The sequence below is a fragment of the Lepidochelys kempii genome, chromosome 1 (assembly GCF_965140265.1).
Source record: "Lepidochelys kempii isolate rLepKem1 chromosome 1, rLepKem1.hap2, whole genome shotgun sequence".
Taxonomy (NCBI): Eukaryota; Metazoa; Chordata; order Testudines; family Cheloniidae; genus Lepidochelys; species Lepidochelys kempii.
The window spans coordinates 336,956,113-336,971,613 of record NC_133256.1 but is presented as its reverse complement, the minus strand read 5'-3'; the positions used below and the strand labels follow the sequence as shown (position 1 = coordinate 336,971,613).

The window sequence follows — 15,501 nt, the reverse complement described above, 5'->3', positions numbered from 1 at the left end:
GGAAGGGGTAGTGAAAGAAGTGAGGGTGGAGTGGGGTGAAAAAAGGGAATGGGGCTGCTTGTAAGGGTGGTTGGAAAATTAGGAAAACTTCATGAAAATATATATGAAATTTCATTTCTGTTTTTATTGTACTTTTGCCGTTGTCAAAAATGTCTAAGCTATTCTACTGTGCAAGGTTAGGGAGGATGCTCTGAGGGTGGGGGAGATGGGGTAGCAAGAGGATACATAAGGTGTCATATATGGTAATAGGAGACAAAGGAAGCAGCAAGGTGAGCCAAGCTGGCACAATTTGGGACCCAGGTGTGGGGCTAGAGAAACAAGCCTGGTTTTGATCTACCTTGTACCGTGGTAAATCAGGGGTAATTCCCATACAGCCAGACACCAATGTAAAACCAGCGTATGTGATGCAGGGGTGTCAAATGCATTTCATATGACGGGCCTGATCCAATACTCTGCCACTTGGCATGTGCCACATTCAGCAAAAGTTATTAAAATAGAAATAGATAAAGAGAAACCATGTTGCTAATTACATTTATTTTAGATGTTAGTGATTGCTACTGTTGCTCCCACGATACCTGGCACCTATTAGCTTGAACTAGTGCATCAACATTTGAAGCAAATGATCGGGCTGAGGCTATCTTGAGTATCAGGTTCAGGTGTGTGTCGCTTAGCTCAGAAAGTAGCTTAGATTTGTTGATATTTATGATGGGGAATACTTGTTCACACACATATATGCTCCCAAACATGGAAAGAATTCTTGATGCAAAGGACTTCAGTTTGGAATAATTTGATCCAGATATTGGTAAACTTGGAAACACCAATATTGGAAAATTTGCCCTTCAGCAGTATCACACTACACTTCATTAAGTTCCAGTTGGAGCTCCTCTAGTACATCAAGCACATTAACAGAAAAGGTTGTGCTGAAAATTGCAAACTCTTCTTCTTGGTTCCTGAAGTCAGAGAATCATTCTTGAAATTCCTTTCTCAATTCAGCAATTTTGCCCATGGTGTCATCACACTGAGTCCTAACAGTGTCACATAGTGATTTCAAGGGAAGGTAAGTGTGCCAAATTACTCTGGGAAAGTTCCTTCCCCACAGCTGAAGCTCAGTTTCAAAGTTGTGAATGTTGTCATAGTATTCTGTCACTACTCGGTTGCTCTCCTGCGTTCTTGTGTTGAGCAAGTTCAAACGCTCTGTAATATCCACTATGAAAGCAAGGTCTTGAAGACATTCATTGTCCTGTAATTCAGTGACATCTTTCCCTTTGTGATCCATGAAAAGGTGGATCTCTCAACATGATTCAAAAAAGGGTAACAAAAATGGCTAGGGACGTAGAACAACTTCCATATGAGGAGAGATTAATAAGACTGGGACTTTTCAGCTTGGAAAAGAGATGACTGAGAGGGGATATGCCAGAGGTCTATAAAATCATGACTGGTGTGGAGAAAATAAATAAGGAAGTGTTGTTTACTCCTTCTCATAACACAAGAACTAGCGGTCACCAAATGAAATTAATAGGCAGCAGGTTTAAAACAAACAAAAGGAAGTATTTCTTCATACAACGCACAGTCAACCTGTGGAACTCTTTGACAGAGGATGTTGTGAAGGCCAAGACTAAAACAGGTTTCAAAAAAGAACTAGATAAGTTCATGGAGGATAGGTCTGTTAATGGCTGTTAGCCAGGATGGGCAGGGATGGTGTCCCTAGCCTCTGTTTGCCAGAAGCTGGGACTGGACGACAGGGTATGTCATCACTGTTCTGTTCATTCCCTCTGGGGCACCTGGCATTGGCCACTGTCGCAAGACAGGATATTGGGCTAGATGGACCTTTGGTCTGACCCACTATGGCCGTTCTTAAGCTTCAACAGAATCCCCCAATTTAGCCACTGAACTACAGTTTGATATGGTAGTCCACGATGAATGTCACATTCTTCCAACACAGGCTGAACTGATTAGAGACCTCTAGCTCGAATAAAATTTACATTTTAATAGCCACATCCATCACGTGATTCATTTCCAAAATTTTACTACAGAAAGCTTCTTGATGTAAAATACAAAGAAAACTGCTAAACTGTTGGTTGTGGTTGATCATTTGCAATTAGGTCTTCAATTTTGTTGCAACTCCAGCTTTCTTACCTACCCCTGAGGATGCTCTGTTTGTGGCCAGACTCAGAGCTCTTGTCCAGTCCACATCCAATTTGTTGAGAGCTTTCACTGAGTTGATAAAGAGATAATTTGCTGTTGTTGTGTCTACAGTTCTACAAGCTCCTTTGCTATATACACGTTCTCCATGAATGAACGCTGCTAGCTGAGATGCGTCATTTACATCTGTGCTTTCATCAGTTGCAGTTGAAAAAGCAGCAAAGTACTTTGCTTTGTCCTGCAGTTGACTGTTCAGATTCTCAGCTAACTCATTGATTCTCTCAGCAATTTTGTTTTCTGAGAGGCTGATATTTGCAAAAGCTTCCCACTTATCTGGACACACTACTTCTGAAGCTTGCAGCATGAAGTTCCTCAAAAATTCTCCCTCAGAAAATGGTATTGATGAGACAGCTATTTCATGGGCAATCACATAGCTTGCCTTAACAGCAGAATCACTTACATGACAAGCGTTAGTAAACACTAATGGCTGCTTTTTCAACAACTGTGCTAATTTGGAGTATTTATCTTCACATAATTTTCTTGTTTACTTATCATACTTCTCATCCTGGTTTGCTTCACGGTGTCTTTGAATGTCGTATTCTTTTATCACAGCTACCTGTTGCTTACATACCAAGCACGTGTGCTGTCCAGCCATGTCCACAAAGAAATATGAAATTCTCCATTTTTCCTGAAAGGCAGGACATTCGTGATCTGCTTTTCTCTTTATGGATAAAGACGCGATGGCCATGTGTTACAAGCTGAATAAAGAAATGAAGGAAGGGAAGAGTAGAAGGATATACTCCTGCTCCTTTTTCTTTTCTTTTTTAATTTTTTATTTAAAAGGGAGTCCACCAGCTGCAGGAGGCATTCAACTTTTAACTTATTTGAAGTTTCCTTTTCTTTGACTTGTGAGGTGAGGTATCTAATCTCCAGCCAACGGGTAAGCGCTCGTCAGTGCCATTTCCCCTTGCCCAGACACGTATCAGCTTCCACCAGATTTATGCTTCCCCAGTGCCTCTTAAATGAGACCGAGCGGTTCTACACCTGTGTGCAAGGTACTGCTGGATTGCTGCGCGAGAGTCTGGACTACAGGAGTGTGATTTGCAGAGTGCACCGGTGCGTTGTGCTCTAATTCCCCCGTGTGGAACCTGCTGGCACACACTATATGCATTGATGCACTTAGTGTGCATTGATCTCGTCCTGTTTGAAACAGGACTGCACCAATGCACACTAGCAGGGTACACACGGGGAGTTAGAGTGGTGACACACTGATGCACTCTATGAATCACACCTTCATAGCGTGGTCTCCGGGATCATATAGACAAGCCCACAGAGTCATGGGAAGTCTGTGGTCCAGATGAAACTGTACCATGGAATGGGTCCAGCCTATGGGCTGTACCCTTAACATCCCTGTGTAATGTCAGAGGAAGGTCCACGGGTAAGGCAGAGATAGAGCTATGCAGGACGTTGAAGGCGAGGGACTCACGAGGCACCATGAGAGCATTTAGAAAAGCAGTATACACAGCACAGCCAATTTTGTTTTGTTTTTCAGAAGCCCTGTTTCCTTTTTGATCTCAGCCCCTTTAGAAGACACTGGGCAAGGTCATACGTTTGTTTCCACTTGTGTGTTCATGCGCATGTGAGGACAAGTGGATAACATCATTGTCTACTATGTTTCAGTCCCACAAATTAAGGCCCAGCAACCCTGCTTGGTGCTACTCTGGTGGTGCACAGCAGCCAGAAATCTGGCTTAAGTACCCCATGACGATACTCCGTATGTAAGGGGAATATCTGGATGGTAGAGAGATGGTGTAACGGCTCCTTCACTGCTCCTTTTCCCAGTTCAAGGGAAATATCCAGGGAAAAAGGAACATGGCCGGAGTATCCTTATGCCCCAGTGATCCTGACTGCCCTATGGGCTATTGGCAGTCCATACAACTTAAAACAACCTCAGGGCCCTAAGGCCCTCTTTGCAATAATCTCCCTCTCCGCCTTGTCACCATGCCACACTGAGAGCTGAAAAAGCAAGTACTAAGGATCAGGTCCTAAACATTTAATTAAGTCTCTTCTCTGGTATCCTTGGGTTCTTGCTCAGTGTGAGTGTTGTTGAAATATTTTAAGAGTTCATAACCATCTGAGTGAAACATAAAAATGTGTCTGACTTCCTGAGTTCTGCTATAAGATAAGGTGTCAAATTCAGCCCTAGCCCATTGCTATAGACGTCAGTGGAGTTGCCCCCTTATACACCAAGGCTGGATTTGGCCCAACAAATGTAATGATGTTGAATTGCCCCATCTGTCTCATATATTATTTCCTGGAAATCCACATCTGGAGTGCATATTGGGTTTATAGAAGAAATGTGTTAAATTGTAGTAGGAATTTGTTCCAATTTCTTGGCAGAAACTGTTCCAATACTATGCCGCAAAGCTGGTCATCTCGTGCTGTAAAAATGTAACAAGTTTAAGGCCTGGCCCTACATGGTGCGGAGTGTTCACACCTTCCCCAGCTTCAATGGGAGCTGGGGAGAGACGGGGGTGCAGCTCAGCACCTCACAGAGGACCCTAAGTACCTTACAGACTGAATCCCTTAGCAATGGAATCACCCTAGGAGGTAAAACTTCAAATTACACTTCCCAGAAGTGTATTGTATTTAGTAAGACCTGTATTGTTTGTTAATAACATAACAAATTATTAAAAGCAGATGTATTGAACATTTTGGATTACCAATAATGTAGCACATTGGTGTCCGGGGCATGATTCTGATCTCGAACCAGATTAACATCAGCAAAACTCCATGGAGTTCAGTGAAGAGACTCCTGGTTTCTACTAGGCCCCTAGTTCATTATTCTCAGCAGTGCAATATTTTTTCTGATTAACTGGGGCCAAATCAATGTTGGTGTAACTCTGTTAACTTCAATGGCATTTACTCTTTTATCATTGTTTATTTCCTACAGGATATATATAAAAATTCTCTAACACTAATGGGATTTTTTAAACTACAATTTAACCCCGTACTGCATCTATGTAAAATGTTTTGAATGTTCTACATAGTACTTACCATTTATACTTGCACATAAACCAACCCTTCTGTTTTATCAGCATAGAGTAAAGAGACTATCGTTGTTTGTATATAGGTCTATCCCCTTATATCTCTGGTCAGGAGAAAGAAAGGAGCCATGGTTCCTGCTTGGGGTGTCAAAGTAAAGGAATGGCTTCAGAGATGCTACATGCAACATCTGAAGAGGAGGGCCTCTGGCTAGTTGCCTTAACAGTGGCATTGATTCATTTCCCACAGAATCCTTCTCAATCACAAGAATAAGTTGGCCGGTACTGCCTTTGAAGAATGTTTATTAGGGGCATTGGTTGAGGGTTCTGGGGAATCCCCTCCCCTCGCTCCAAAAATTGAATATAATAAATGTAAAGTGTCACCTTGTTCTTTACTGGACTCATATATTCATAACTGTTTGTCTCAAACTTCTTCCTAGCCTGAGAACCTGCTGTACTACAGCCAGGATGAAGAATCCAAGATCATGATCAGTGACTTCGGATTGTCAAAGATGGAGGATAAAGGAGACGTCATGTCCACAGCATGTGGAACCCCAGGATATGTTGGTAAGTGGTTGGGTCATAATCATCATCAGTTATCCCAGGCGTAAGTGAGAATGGTGGTAATATAAGAGAATGCTCTGACTGTGAATAGTAGGTGAAAGATTTTGCAGACATTAGCTAGAGTTTTCTGAAATTAATGCTTCTCTTTCTTTGGTCCTTTTCATCTATTGTGTCCTGATCCTGCCATGTATTTATTTTTGTGGTCAACTTGGGTTGTGGGATTAAGCTCCATAATTGTATTCCTTCAAAGGGTGAGCTGTTCTGAACACAGGGCCTGCTCTTGAGCTGAAAGCATTTGAATGATATCCTTCTAATCCATTTCTTTTTTAAATCACATATGAAACTGAGACACTTTAACATAGGTATCATTTTGTTTTTAATGATAAAGGATCACATTTCACAAATTCCTTCCAAGAGACGTATTAATAAGAAAAAGGGATGAGCTGCATTTATTTTTAAGTCTCAAATAAACCTCTTGTCTAACCACACTGAGTTATATCGACTCATAGAAATTTCATAGAGATGGGAAAACCCTATGTGTAGTCCAGTCCTCTGTGTGTGTATATATATATATCTTCCTACTGTATTTTCCCCTGCATGCATCTGATGAAGTGGGTTTTAGCCCACAAAAGCTTATGCTCAAATAAATTTGTTAGTCTCTAAGGTGCCACAAGTACCCCTCGTTCTTTTTGCTGATTCAGACTAACACGGCTACCACTCTGAAACCTTTTAAAGAGACTTTATTTAAAATGCAAACATTATATTTCAGAGGAGCATTCAAAATGGCAGTAGCTGTTCCAATACTGTGATACTATAAGAGGTTACAGTGTAAAATTCATCTTTAGTGTAATTCCTTTTAAATAATTACATTGAAATAATGCCGGGGATACCTTTGGCCTAGTGTTTCTACCTAGGAAGGATCTGAACTTTAAGGTTTTCAGTAGCCAGAAGTAGGTGTTCTTTGCATCTGTGCTGACATACAGTTTTGTGTGTATGGTCAAATGAGACTGGATTTTCCTACCTGACCCTGACCTCCTGGTTTCTTGACTCGGCCTGACTCTTGGTATCTGACTCTTAGTTTCTGATCTTCTGGTTCTGAACTCCAGCTGGTGCAGGGACCCAACCCATCCACCTTATGGTAAAACTAGGCCCAGCTGCCTACATCGGAGCCCCGACAGTTTGTACAGACCACACAGTCATCCCCAAGGGCAGTGGCACTGGAACACTTTTAATGGTGGGGGTGCTGAAAGCCAGCCCCCTTGACCCTATCCATACCCCCCCCCCCAACTCAGAGCTGTGGCAAGGAGCAGGGCCGTGTCTCTAGGCGGGGGGGACCTGGACAGGGCTAAGGGGGCTGAGGCTGGGGCCACAGCTGGGGGCAGCTGTGGGGTTGGCAGCCAGAACCCTTTCCCCACAGGACCCAAATATCACCATCACCCCCACTGAGTAGCATGCCTGGGAGCTGGCAGAAAATGTTCATGCCCCCACATGAGCCTCCCATGAGGAACACCAGTGCTCCCAACTGGCCCGTTCCTGACTGGCCCACTCCCACTACTTGGCCAGAAGGAGGAACAGGAAGTTGTTCCTACAGCTCTGTTCCACCCTGCTTTGAACTACTCCCCCAGCACTACCTGCTCTTGTCTCCTGGTCCTGACCTCCCAGTTTCCTGACTCGGCCTGATTCCTGCAATCTGACTCTAAGTTCCTGATCTCGTCCCCTGACCTTCTAGTTCTGAACCTTGACTTGCGCAGGGAGAGGGCCCCCTGCCCTTGGCTAACCACTAGGCCTAGCCACCTATGTCCTGTCCCTGACAGTACCTTTGCTTTGGACCCTGACTGAGGGAAGGCTTGTTGTATTTGTGTTTTTAAAGGGACAGGATATTTTTTATTTTATTCAACTGTTGTGCAATAAAATCCACCTAGGCATACTTTTTCCTCCTCCCACCACTCCTATGCAGTCCTGTCTTGTATGAAAGAATGGGGTTCGAATTCATGATGTAGTGTAACTGGGTACAATTCTGTTCACTTTGTTTGAGTTGCACCTGCTTATGCCAAGTATTAATTTGGCTGTGACTCTTATGTGGGCAGGGTAGTAAGGGACATCTCCTCCTTCCCGTTCTACTCTGGCATCCTACAGCATTAAAATGAATATATACCAAAGCCCTGATCCTGCAGCCAAGCCCCCATGGGTGTGATCTTGTGCTCCATGCAAAGTTCTGTTAAAATCGGTGGGGTTCTGCATGATCACAGGACTCTACCTGCTCTGATACAATTGAAGAATTGGAGCTCAGTCTATAAAAATACTGTACTCTTTAGTGATCACTCAGTTAAAGAGCTGATTTCCAGCACAGCAAGATTGCTCTTCCCTTTCAATCTGCAAGTTGCAATAATGGTGAAAGAATGGCCCAGCTGTGTTTCTAGCATTCTCCTGTGTGCATTGTTTCTAACTGTTGAGAAACCCACATGGGGAGTTTAATGACTTTGGCACTACCATTTTTGCTTAGTGAGTGCCAAGTCACCTGAATTTACATACATTTAGGAGGAAATAGAAACCACTCAGATCCCATAGTGATAAGCATGGTATAAAATCTTAAATGTAACACAGCAGAGCCCATGACACAGAGAGACAGGTTCATTCATGGAATAACATTATCTCTATATTGCACAATATACACTTGATTTTATCTTGGTAACCTTGGAAAGAGAAACAGTTTTTCTTTTGTCTTGATCACTCTGCAGTAATCATGGCCTTATATCTCTTATTACTTTGTGAAACATAAGACAGCCTGCATTAGGTTACATTCTGGACTCTGCTTTATTTAATCAAGCTGAATCAGGGACCTTGTTTTTGAAGCTCGATAGAGGAATTGAGCAAGAGCTAAAACAGTACATTCGATAATTCTTCATGTAGGCTGCTCAGCTCTCTTAATTAAAATGTTTCAGCAGGTTCTCCATGGGCCACTGGCCAAAAACAATAAGTTTGTAAGAAACATCAATTTTAAGATTCTGTTTGTTGAAGAGTGGCTGAACATGAGAGAGTCTGACTCCAATCTGGCAGAGAATAATCTCATGCTGCCTCTTCATGTTGCCATTTACACATTCTGGAAATAAAGTTCTTCCTATCACGTGAGTAAAAGTTCTGCCACTTTAACTCATACTTAGGGAGTTCTGATCACTCACTGTCTGGATACTGACCCGCCACCCTTAGAAAGGTGACTCCATACTCATCATTATCTTGCTGATGACAAGACTCTAAACACAGTGTTAGGTCTCCCTGGTAGATTAAGGCAGCTCATCACTGAAGTGATGGCTTGATTGTCTGACCTCTATTAGGAGGGTGGTGATGCTGGATTCCTGATGGTAGAGGTCTTGTGTCTTTGAGGTCCATTCACAATCTTTCTTTCTGTACTGAACTATTTGCCTCACTACCTCTGTTCATTTTTTGTCAAGTTTTCACTGTAATCATGCACATTGGCATCTGAATCCTACTCGTTAAATAACCTCTTATCCTGAAATACGATCAGATCCCTCTGCTTTATGTGCACAAGTCTTTGCACCACAGATTTCAAGTAAAGGCTTTGGCACATACAAAGTTACATGCTCACATCATTACTTCAGCTAAGACAAATGGGCTCCCCAGGTTCTCTGAACTCTCAGATAACGGAATGACTTCCATGTCCTCCATTACATTTGGATTAAAGCTGTATGGTTAAAGCTCAGGACGGAGAGTCCAGAGATTTGGATTCTATTCCTGACTTCCCCACAGACATCCTGTGTGTCTTTGGGAAAGTCACATAAACTGCTCTGTTGTTCCATCTGTAAAATGGGGATAAAACCTACCCAGCACGGTGGGGGAGGGCATAAAGATTCATTCATTAATGTTGCAAAACTCTTGGAAATAATGGGAAGTGCTATAGTTATCAAAGTTGTTGATATTATTTATTAAAATTCACAGGTACTCCCAGCTCCACAATTTTGTGTGGAGTCATTGGATGATAACATAGCGTGTATCTATCTTTATAAGCTTATGGGAATAATTCTTTTCTAGTAGTTGTATTTTCATGTCTGCCTCTCTAATTTTGTTTTTGCTTCACAGCAGCCATTACCCTTTTAAATGTTCATTTTCCCCCATTTTCTTTTCTTCTCAACATTTCAAAATCAGAATACATTCATGCTGTAGACCCCACTGCTTCAAGGCACTGGTTATGTTGATACTGACTCAGGGGTGTGAGCCAACACAGCACACTTGCAGTATTCCTAAAGAACAGACAGCTTTGCATTTGCATCATATTTAGAGTTTTGTTCTGTTTTTTTCCTCTTCTGTAGAAGCTAGCTCCTCTTCAATATTGTCTCTTTTTCGTCATCGGTTGCCCAGACAACACTCTCCAAGCACATTGAAATTGTGCTGTCAGTCACCATAATTATGCCTGCCACGAGGCCACTGCTGGTGCGATACCTGATTGCACGTCTTCTGCATATTTTCTCTGCAATTTATCTACATCAAACAGCTTTCCTGGGTTGTAGTATCACCAGAATTTTCAGCAGTAGCCTAATGGCCCTGCATAAATGTAACTTTCCTTCCTCCCTGGAACACAAAATGAATTATTATGCAAAGGTTTAAGGGTGATGGTGTGACCTAGTGGATAGCTGTTGGACTGGGATTCAGATGACCTGGGTTCTAGTCCTGGTTGGCCTGCTGGGTGACCTGGGACAAATTGGTTCAATTTCCTATGCCTCTGTTTTCCTGTCTGTAAAATGGGAATAATGGTGGTGACCTTTGTAAAGTGCTTTGAGATCCATTGATGAAAGGAGCTATATAAGAGACAGGGGGTATTGTTATTATATAGCCAGATTTAGATCTTTAAGGCCTTGTTCTGATCTATCTTACACCAGTGTACATCGGAAGCTACAATACTTAAGTCAGTGACAAAAGATTAACAGTTTTAGGGGTCAGTTCTGCTACACCTGACGCACTGAGCTGTAAAACTGTTAGCCTTTTAACATGCTGAAAATGGATCATTTATTCAGACTCTTTTCTTCCCGTCTTTCTGTCCGTTTCTGATACGTGACAGTACTGTTCCAATTAGCTTCTTATGCTGCACGCACTGCCATGGTGCCTGAGTACCATGACTAGTAAAGATTTTAGTAGACTGGAGAGGCGAGGTTTTCCTCCACCGAAGCCCTGCCGGTGTAGTCCCTATCGTTTCATGATAATCTAGGTGTTGAATGACCGTCTTTTTCCGCTATTGTTTCAGCTAGGTCATCTGGTGCTGCAGTAAAGCCTCAGTGGCTGGTAACTCCCAAGATCATCCCTCGTGCCTTTTTTAAGATAGGTACAATGCCCAGTGCTTCGTTATCGTAGCTGGTTTTAAGGAGAAATCGCCCACTTTTGTTAGTTCAGCCGCTTCATTTTTAAACCCCTTGGGAACATGTGGCTCAATACCTCCGGGCAAAAGGCAGGTCTGTGAGGTTATTAATATCCACAATTATTATTATTATTTAGCATTTATATTGCAGTAGCGCCCAGAGGCCAACCCAGTAGGGACCCCATTGTGTGAGGCACTGTATAAACACCGTGGCCTTGTCTTCACTAGCGAAACAAAGGTGGGCTCTTAGCTCGAGGTAAATGATGACAAGGCAGTTTGTTGTTTTAACACAAGTTAGCAGGTCGAGGGTCGTCCTCCTGCGCCCGCCCCCTGGAAGTCTTTAGCTGACCTTTAACTAGTAAATGATAGTTCCTTCCCCAAACAGCTTCCAGTCTAGAAAGTGTTGAATGCACTCAAGTTCTAGCCAAGCTGATGGGAGAAGGACTCTGCACTTTACAGGATCAAGCCCTCTAGTGGCTGGGACAAAAGTGAAGCTTCATATAGGGCTGTTCTACTTCCATTGGCATAGCTACATCTCTCAGGGGTGCGAACCCCCCTTCCCCGAGAGACATAGCTCAGCAGACCTAACCCCCAATGTAGACAGTGCTAGGTCAACGAAAGAATTCTTCCATTGACCTGGGGAAGTGGATTAACTACAGTGACAGGAGAACCCCTCCCAGCGCTGTAGTGAATGTCTACACTCAACCACTACCACAGTGCAACCTCTCCGCTGCAGCTGTGCCGCTGTAGCGTTTTAAGGGTAGACTTAGGGCAAAGCTTCACGAGCAACGTCAAAGCGTTGCTGCGGTAGTGCTTTAAACGGGGCTGTGTAGTCGCAGCACCAGAGCTGGGAGAGAGCTCTCCCAGCGCTGACAAAAAACCACCTCCACAAGGGGAGTCGCTCCCAGCGCCGGTGCACTGTCTACACTGCCACGTCACAGCGCTGAGACTTTCAGTGCTCAGGGGGGTGTTTTTTCACACCCCCTGAGCGAGAAAATTGCAGCGCTGTAAAGTGCCAGTGTAGACGAGCCCATAGGCTCAGTTTTGTTCCAAAAGAGGGTGGTAAGTGATACACTGAACTGTTGTCTACCTGGTTCAGTCATTTGCTAAGCAAACAAAATGTGTAAGTAGAGTTAAACGTCTTGATACATATCACTGTTTTCTTTCTAAAAAGTAAATGATTACTTATCAAGTTAGAATGCCTCGGAAATGGTCTGTGAGGGTCTAATGCCTAAAACCAGTAGTACATTAGCACATTAACTAGGCTTTTAAGTCCCAGCGCTACAGATTAAATCAATATGAATAGTTCAGAGAAGGTCTTATTCTTTCAGGAGGGTTGTCAGAGATACTGGTTCTGTGGTAAAAAGGTGACTGTTAGGATAATTTAACCTGATTAAACTCAATTAGGGTGTTTTCCCAAGAGATAATTTTACATTTTTACTTATTTAAGAAGGCTTCTCACATTTCAGTCTGTCCATATGACAATTACATTCTTCTGTCCCAGGCAAGCTACTGCCTTGTTGTCGGGGAGTGAATTTAGGGCTCAATCCTGCAGCCTGCTGAGCGGTCTGTCCTCGATCCAGCCAAGTGCCCAGGCACATGCTTCATTTTCAACACATAAATAGTCCCACTGACATTCCTCCCACCCGGCGAGGACAGTTTAGAGGTCTTCAATGCTAGTGGCTAAGTCGTGTTTCAAGCGGAGTTAGCGAACATGATTTTAAAAAACACCTTTTTCTCCTAGTTTAGACAGGGAGTAAAATTTTCAAAAGTACCTACGGGCATGTCTACATGACAATCTTAAATCGACCTATGTTACATTGATGTACAGCCACCACAGTAATTACTGCGGGGGAGATGTGCTCACTACCCTCCTTTTGTCGGTGGTGCATGTCCTCACCAGGAGCATTTCCACTGACTGAAGAGGAGCAGTGGGGGGGGCTGAGAGCCAGGGCTCTCAGCTCTGCACAGCTCCCCACCTGGAGCCTAGCTGACCCCCGAGCTTCTCACCTCCCCATTCCCAGCTGGGAGCTGGAGCAGCCACCCAGGGCTTCTCACCTCTGGCAGGAAGATCCACACCCAGAGGCTGGTCAGCTGCCAAGTTCCTGGCAGGAAGAAGGGAGCCGAGAGCCGAGAGAGGCAGCTGGGCTCCCATCTGGGAGCCTCAGTGCATCCAGTACTCTCATGGGGGGGGGGTGCATCCAGGAGCCCAGGTGGCAACCCAAGCTGGGAGCCTGGATGGCAGCCCGGCTTGGAGCAGAGACCTGGCACCAGCCTGGCTGGGGAGCCAGGAGCCAACTTTCTTGTCAGCTGAGCCAGGAAATAGACAAGACAGCCAACAGCTGATGTAAGGAACGCAGTGTCTACACAGACACTGCGTCGCCCTAACTACACTGACATAAGCCCTACGCCTCTCGTGGAGGTGGAATTATTATGTTGATGTAGTAGGGCACTGACACCGGTGGGAGCCAGGCTGTAGTGTAGACACTAACATAGTTAGGTCAACATAAGCTGCCTTATGCTGACCTATCTCTGTAGTGTAGACCAAGCCTAAGTTACTTAGGAACCTAAAGGAAAGATGTTTAAAAGTTACTAGAAATTTTAGGCATCTTCATTTTTGGCTTGAGACAACTTAAAAGGATTTGATTTTTGAGAAGATGGGTGCTCAGTACTTTCTGAAAATCAGGCCTCTTTAAGGCATCTCAAGTTGGGCACCCAAAGGTAGGGGCATCCAAAATCACTAATCCCCTTTGAAAATCTTAGCCAAACCAAAGTCCTGTTTCCAAAAGTGACTTAGGAGTCCAAGTCCTGTTGACTTTCAATGATATTTAGGCTCCTACATGCCTAAGTCACTTTTGAAAACGGGACTTAGGTGCTTTTGAACATTTTATTCAAGACCTTAAAGACTATCCCAGGCAAAAACAACAAGGAGTCTGGTGGCACCTTAAAGACTAACAGATTTATTTGGGCATAAGCTTTCGTGGGTAAAAAACCCACTTCTTCAGATGCATGGAGTGTTATCCCAGGCAATACTTCTCAATTATGCCTCATTACAGAGCCATGGTCCACACAGATCTGGTGGTATCCCTGTTTAGATCCCTAAATTAGGCACATCAGGAATGCTGAATCATGGAAATATAGTTCCATGGGACTCTCTAATGTATTAATCCCACCTAAATGTAACCTTACTGCTCTAGGGCCCAGTCCAGCTCCTACTGAAGTCCATGGAAAATTTCCTTCAGTGGGAGTTGGAGTGGACTCTTTGTGTCTGTTTTTCCCCCCTTCATTTTGGGTCTTTGTTTTTCATTCCTGAAAGGCCATTTCACCACATTTCTGATTTGCCAGAAATCCAGCAGAGATCTCAGCTCATGTCAAAGCTGTAATTTTATTATAGCTTTGGATAGGACACCAGGCCAAGGCACGAAAGTAATTAACAGATTTTCATGTTTGCTTTTGAGTTACTTGGTATCACTTTGAGCCAAATGGTGGAAAATACCAGTAAGTCTTTTGGAATATCTTTATTAGCAAGTAACAACACAAGGAGTTGTTTAGGCAGTAACATGAGTAATAAAGTAAAAATAAAGCATGAGTACTGCATTTGTCAGACCTTCCTCAGAGACTGTAGCCAATTGCAGCACAAAGTTCCGGCACCCCCATTGCATTAACGTACAGAAAATAGGGATTGTTTGTATGTTGTCATGGCTGAAGCTGTGTAAATTCCAGCTTGGCCACTTAAAGCTTTCTTTGTAACAACAGATAGGAAAGAACCATCCCTTAAATATGTGTTCTACCTCTCCCTGTGTACCACAGGAAATATTTCCTCTCCCCCCCTTGGAGTTCACACCTTTCCTGTACTGTAGACTGCAATCATTCTTTACAAATACTGTTCTGCTCAGTAAGGAGCTGCACCCAGCTCAAGCAGGTGACCTGGATGCTCGGGGGGATCTATGGGCAGGTGGACGAAGGAGGCATCCTCCTCACGAGCTTATGGAGCTGCTGCAGAGCTGCTCTGTGAATCCTGCTTTGCTGTTGTGGCTGAAGCAGTCTTCAGTAACCCTACTACAGAGGAGGATTCATGGAGTGAGATGTTCTCCAGCCCTGACTCTCCCTAGGCCAACCAATGCCCTGCCCTCCCCAACCCTCCGTGGCACCTCTTGGAATCCACTATGACTAAGGCTAAGATTTTGTCACAGATATTTTAGGAAAAGTCACAGACAGGTCATGGGCAAAAATGAAAAATTCACAAAAGCCCGTGACTTGTCCCTGACTTTTACTAAAAATATCCATGATAAAATGAGAAGCCTGGACAGTTGCGGGTGAGCTGGGACTTCCAGGGGCCCCCTCCGCTGGGGGCTCCAAACTCTGGGGGTTCCTCCTGCCACCAAG

General features: G+C 43.8%; 1 protein-coding gene across 2 annotated transcripts in view; it reads left to right on the top strand.

The window, feature by feature from the left end:
• Positions 1-15,501, top strand: part of CAMK1D (calcium/calmodulin dependent protein kinase ID) — a 390,557-nt gene that overhangs the window by 322,343 nt on the left and 52,713 nt on the right. For both annotated transcript variants that reach the window (XM_073328749.1, XM_073328750.1), the window contains exon 5: positions 5,627-5,753. In XM_073328749.1, coding sequence (XP_073184850.1) covers positions 5,627-5,753 — 127 coding nt within the window. The remainder of the gene's footprint in view (positions 1-5,626; positions 5,754-15,501) is intronic.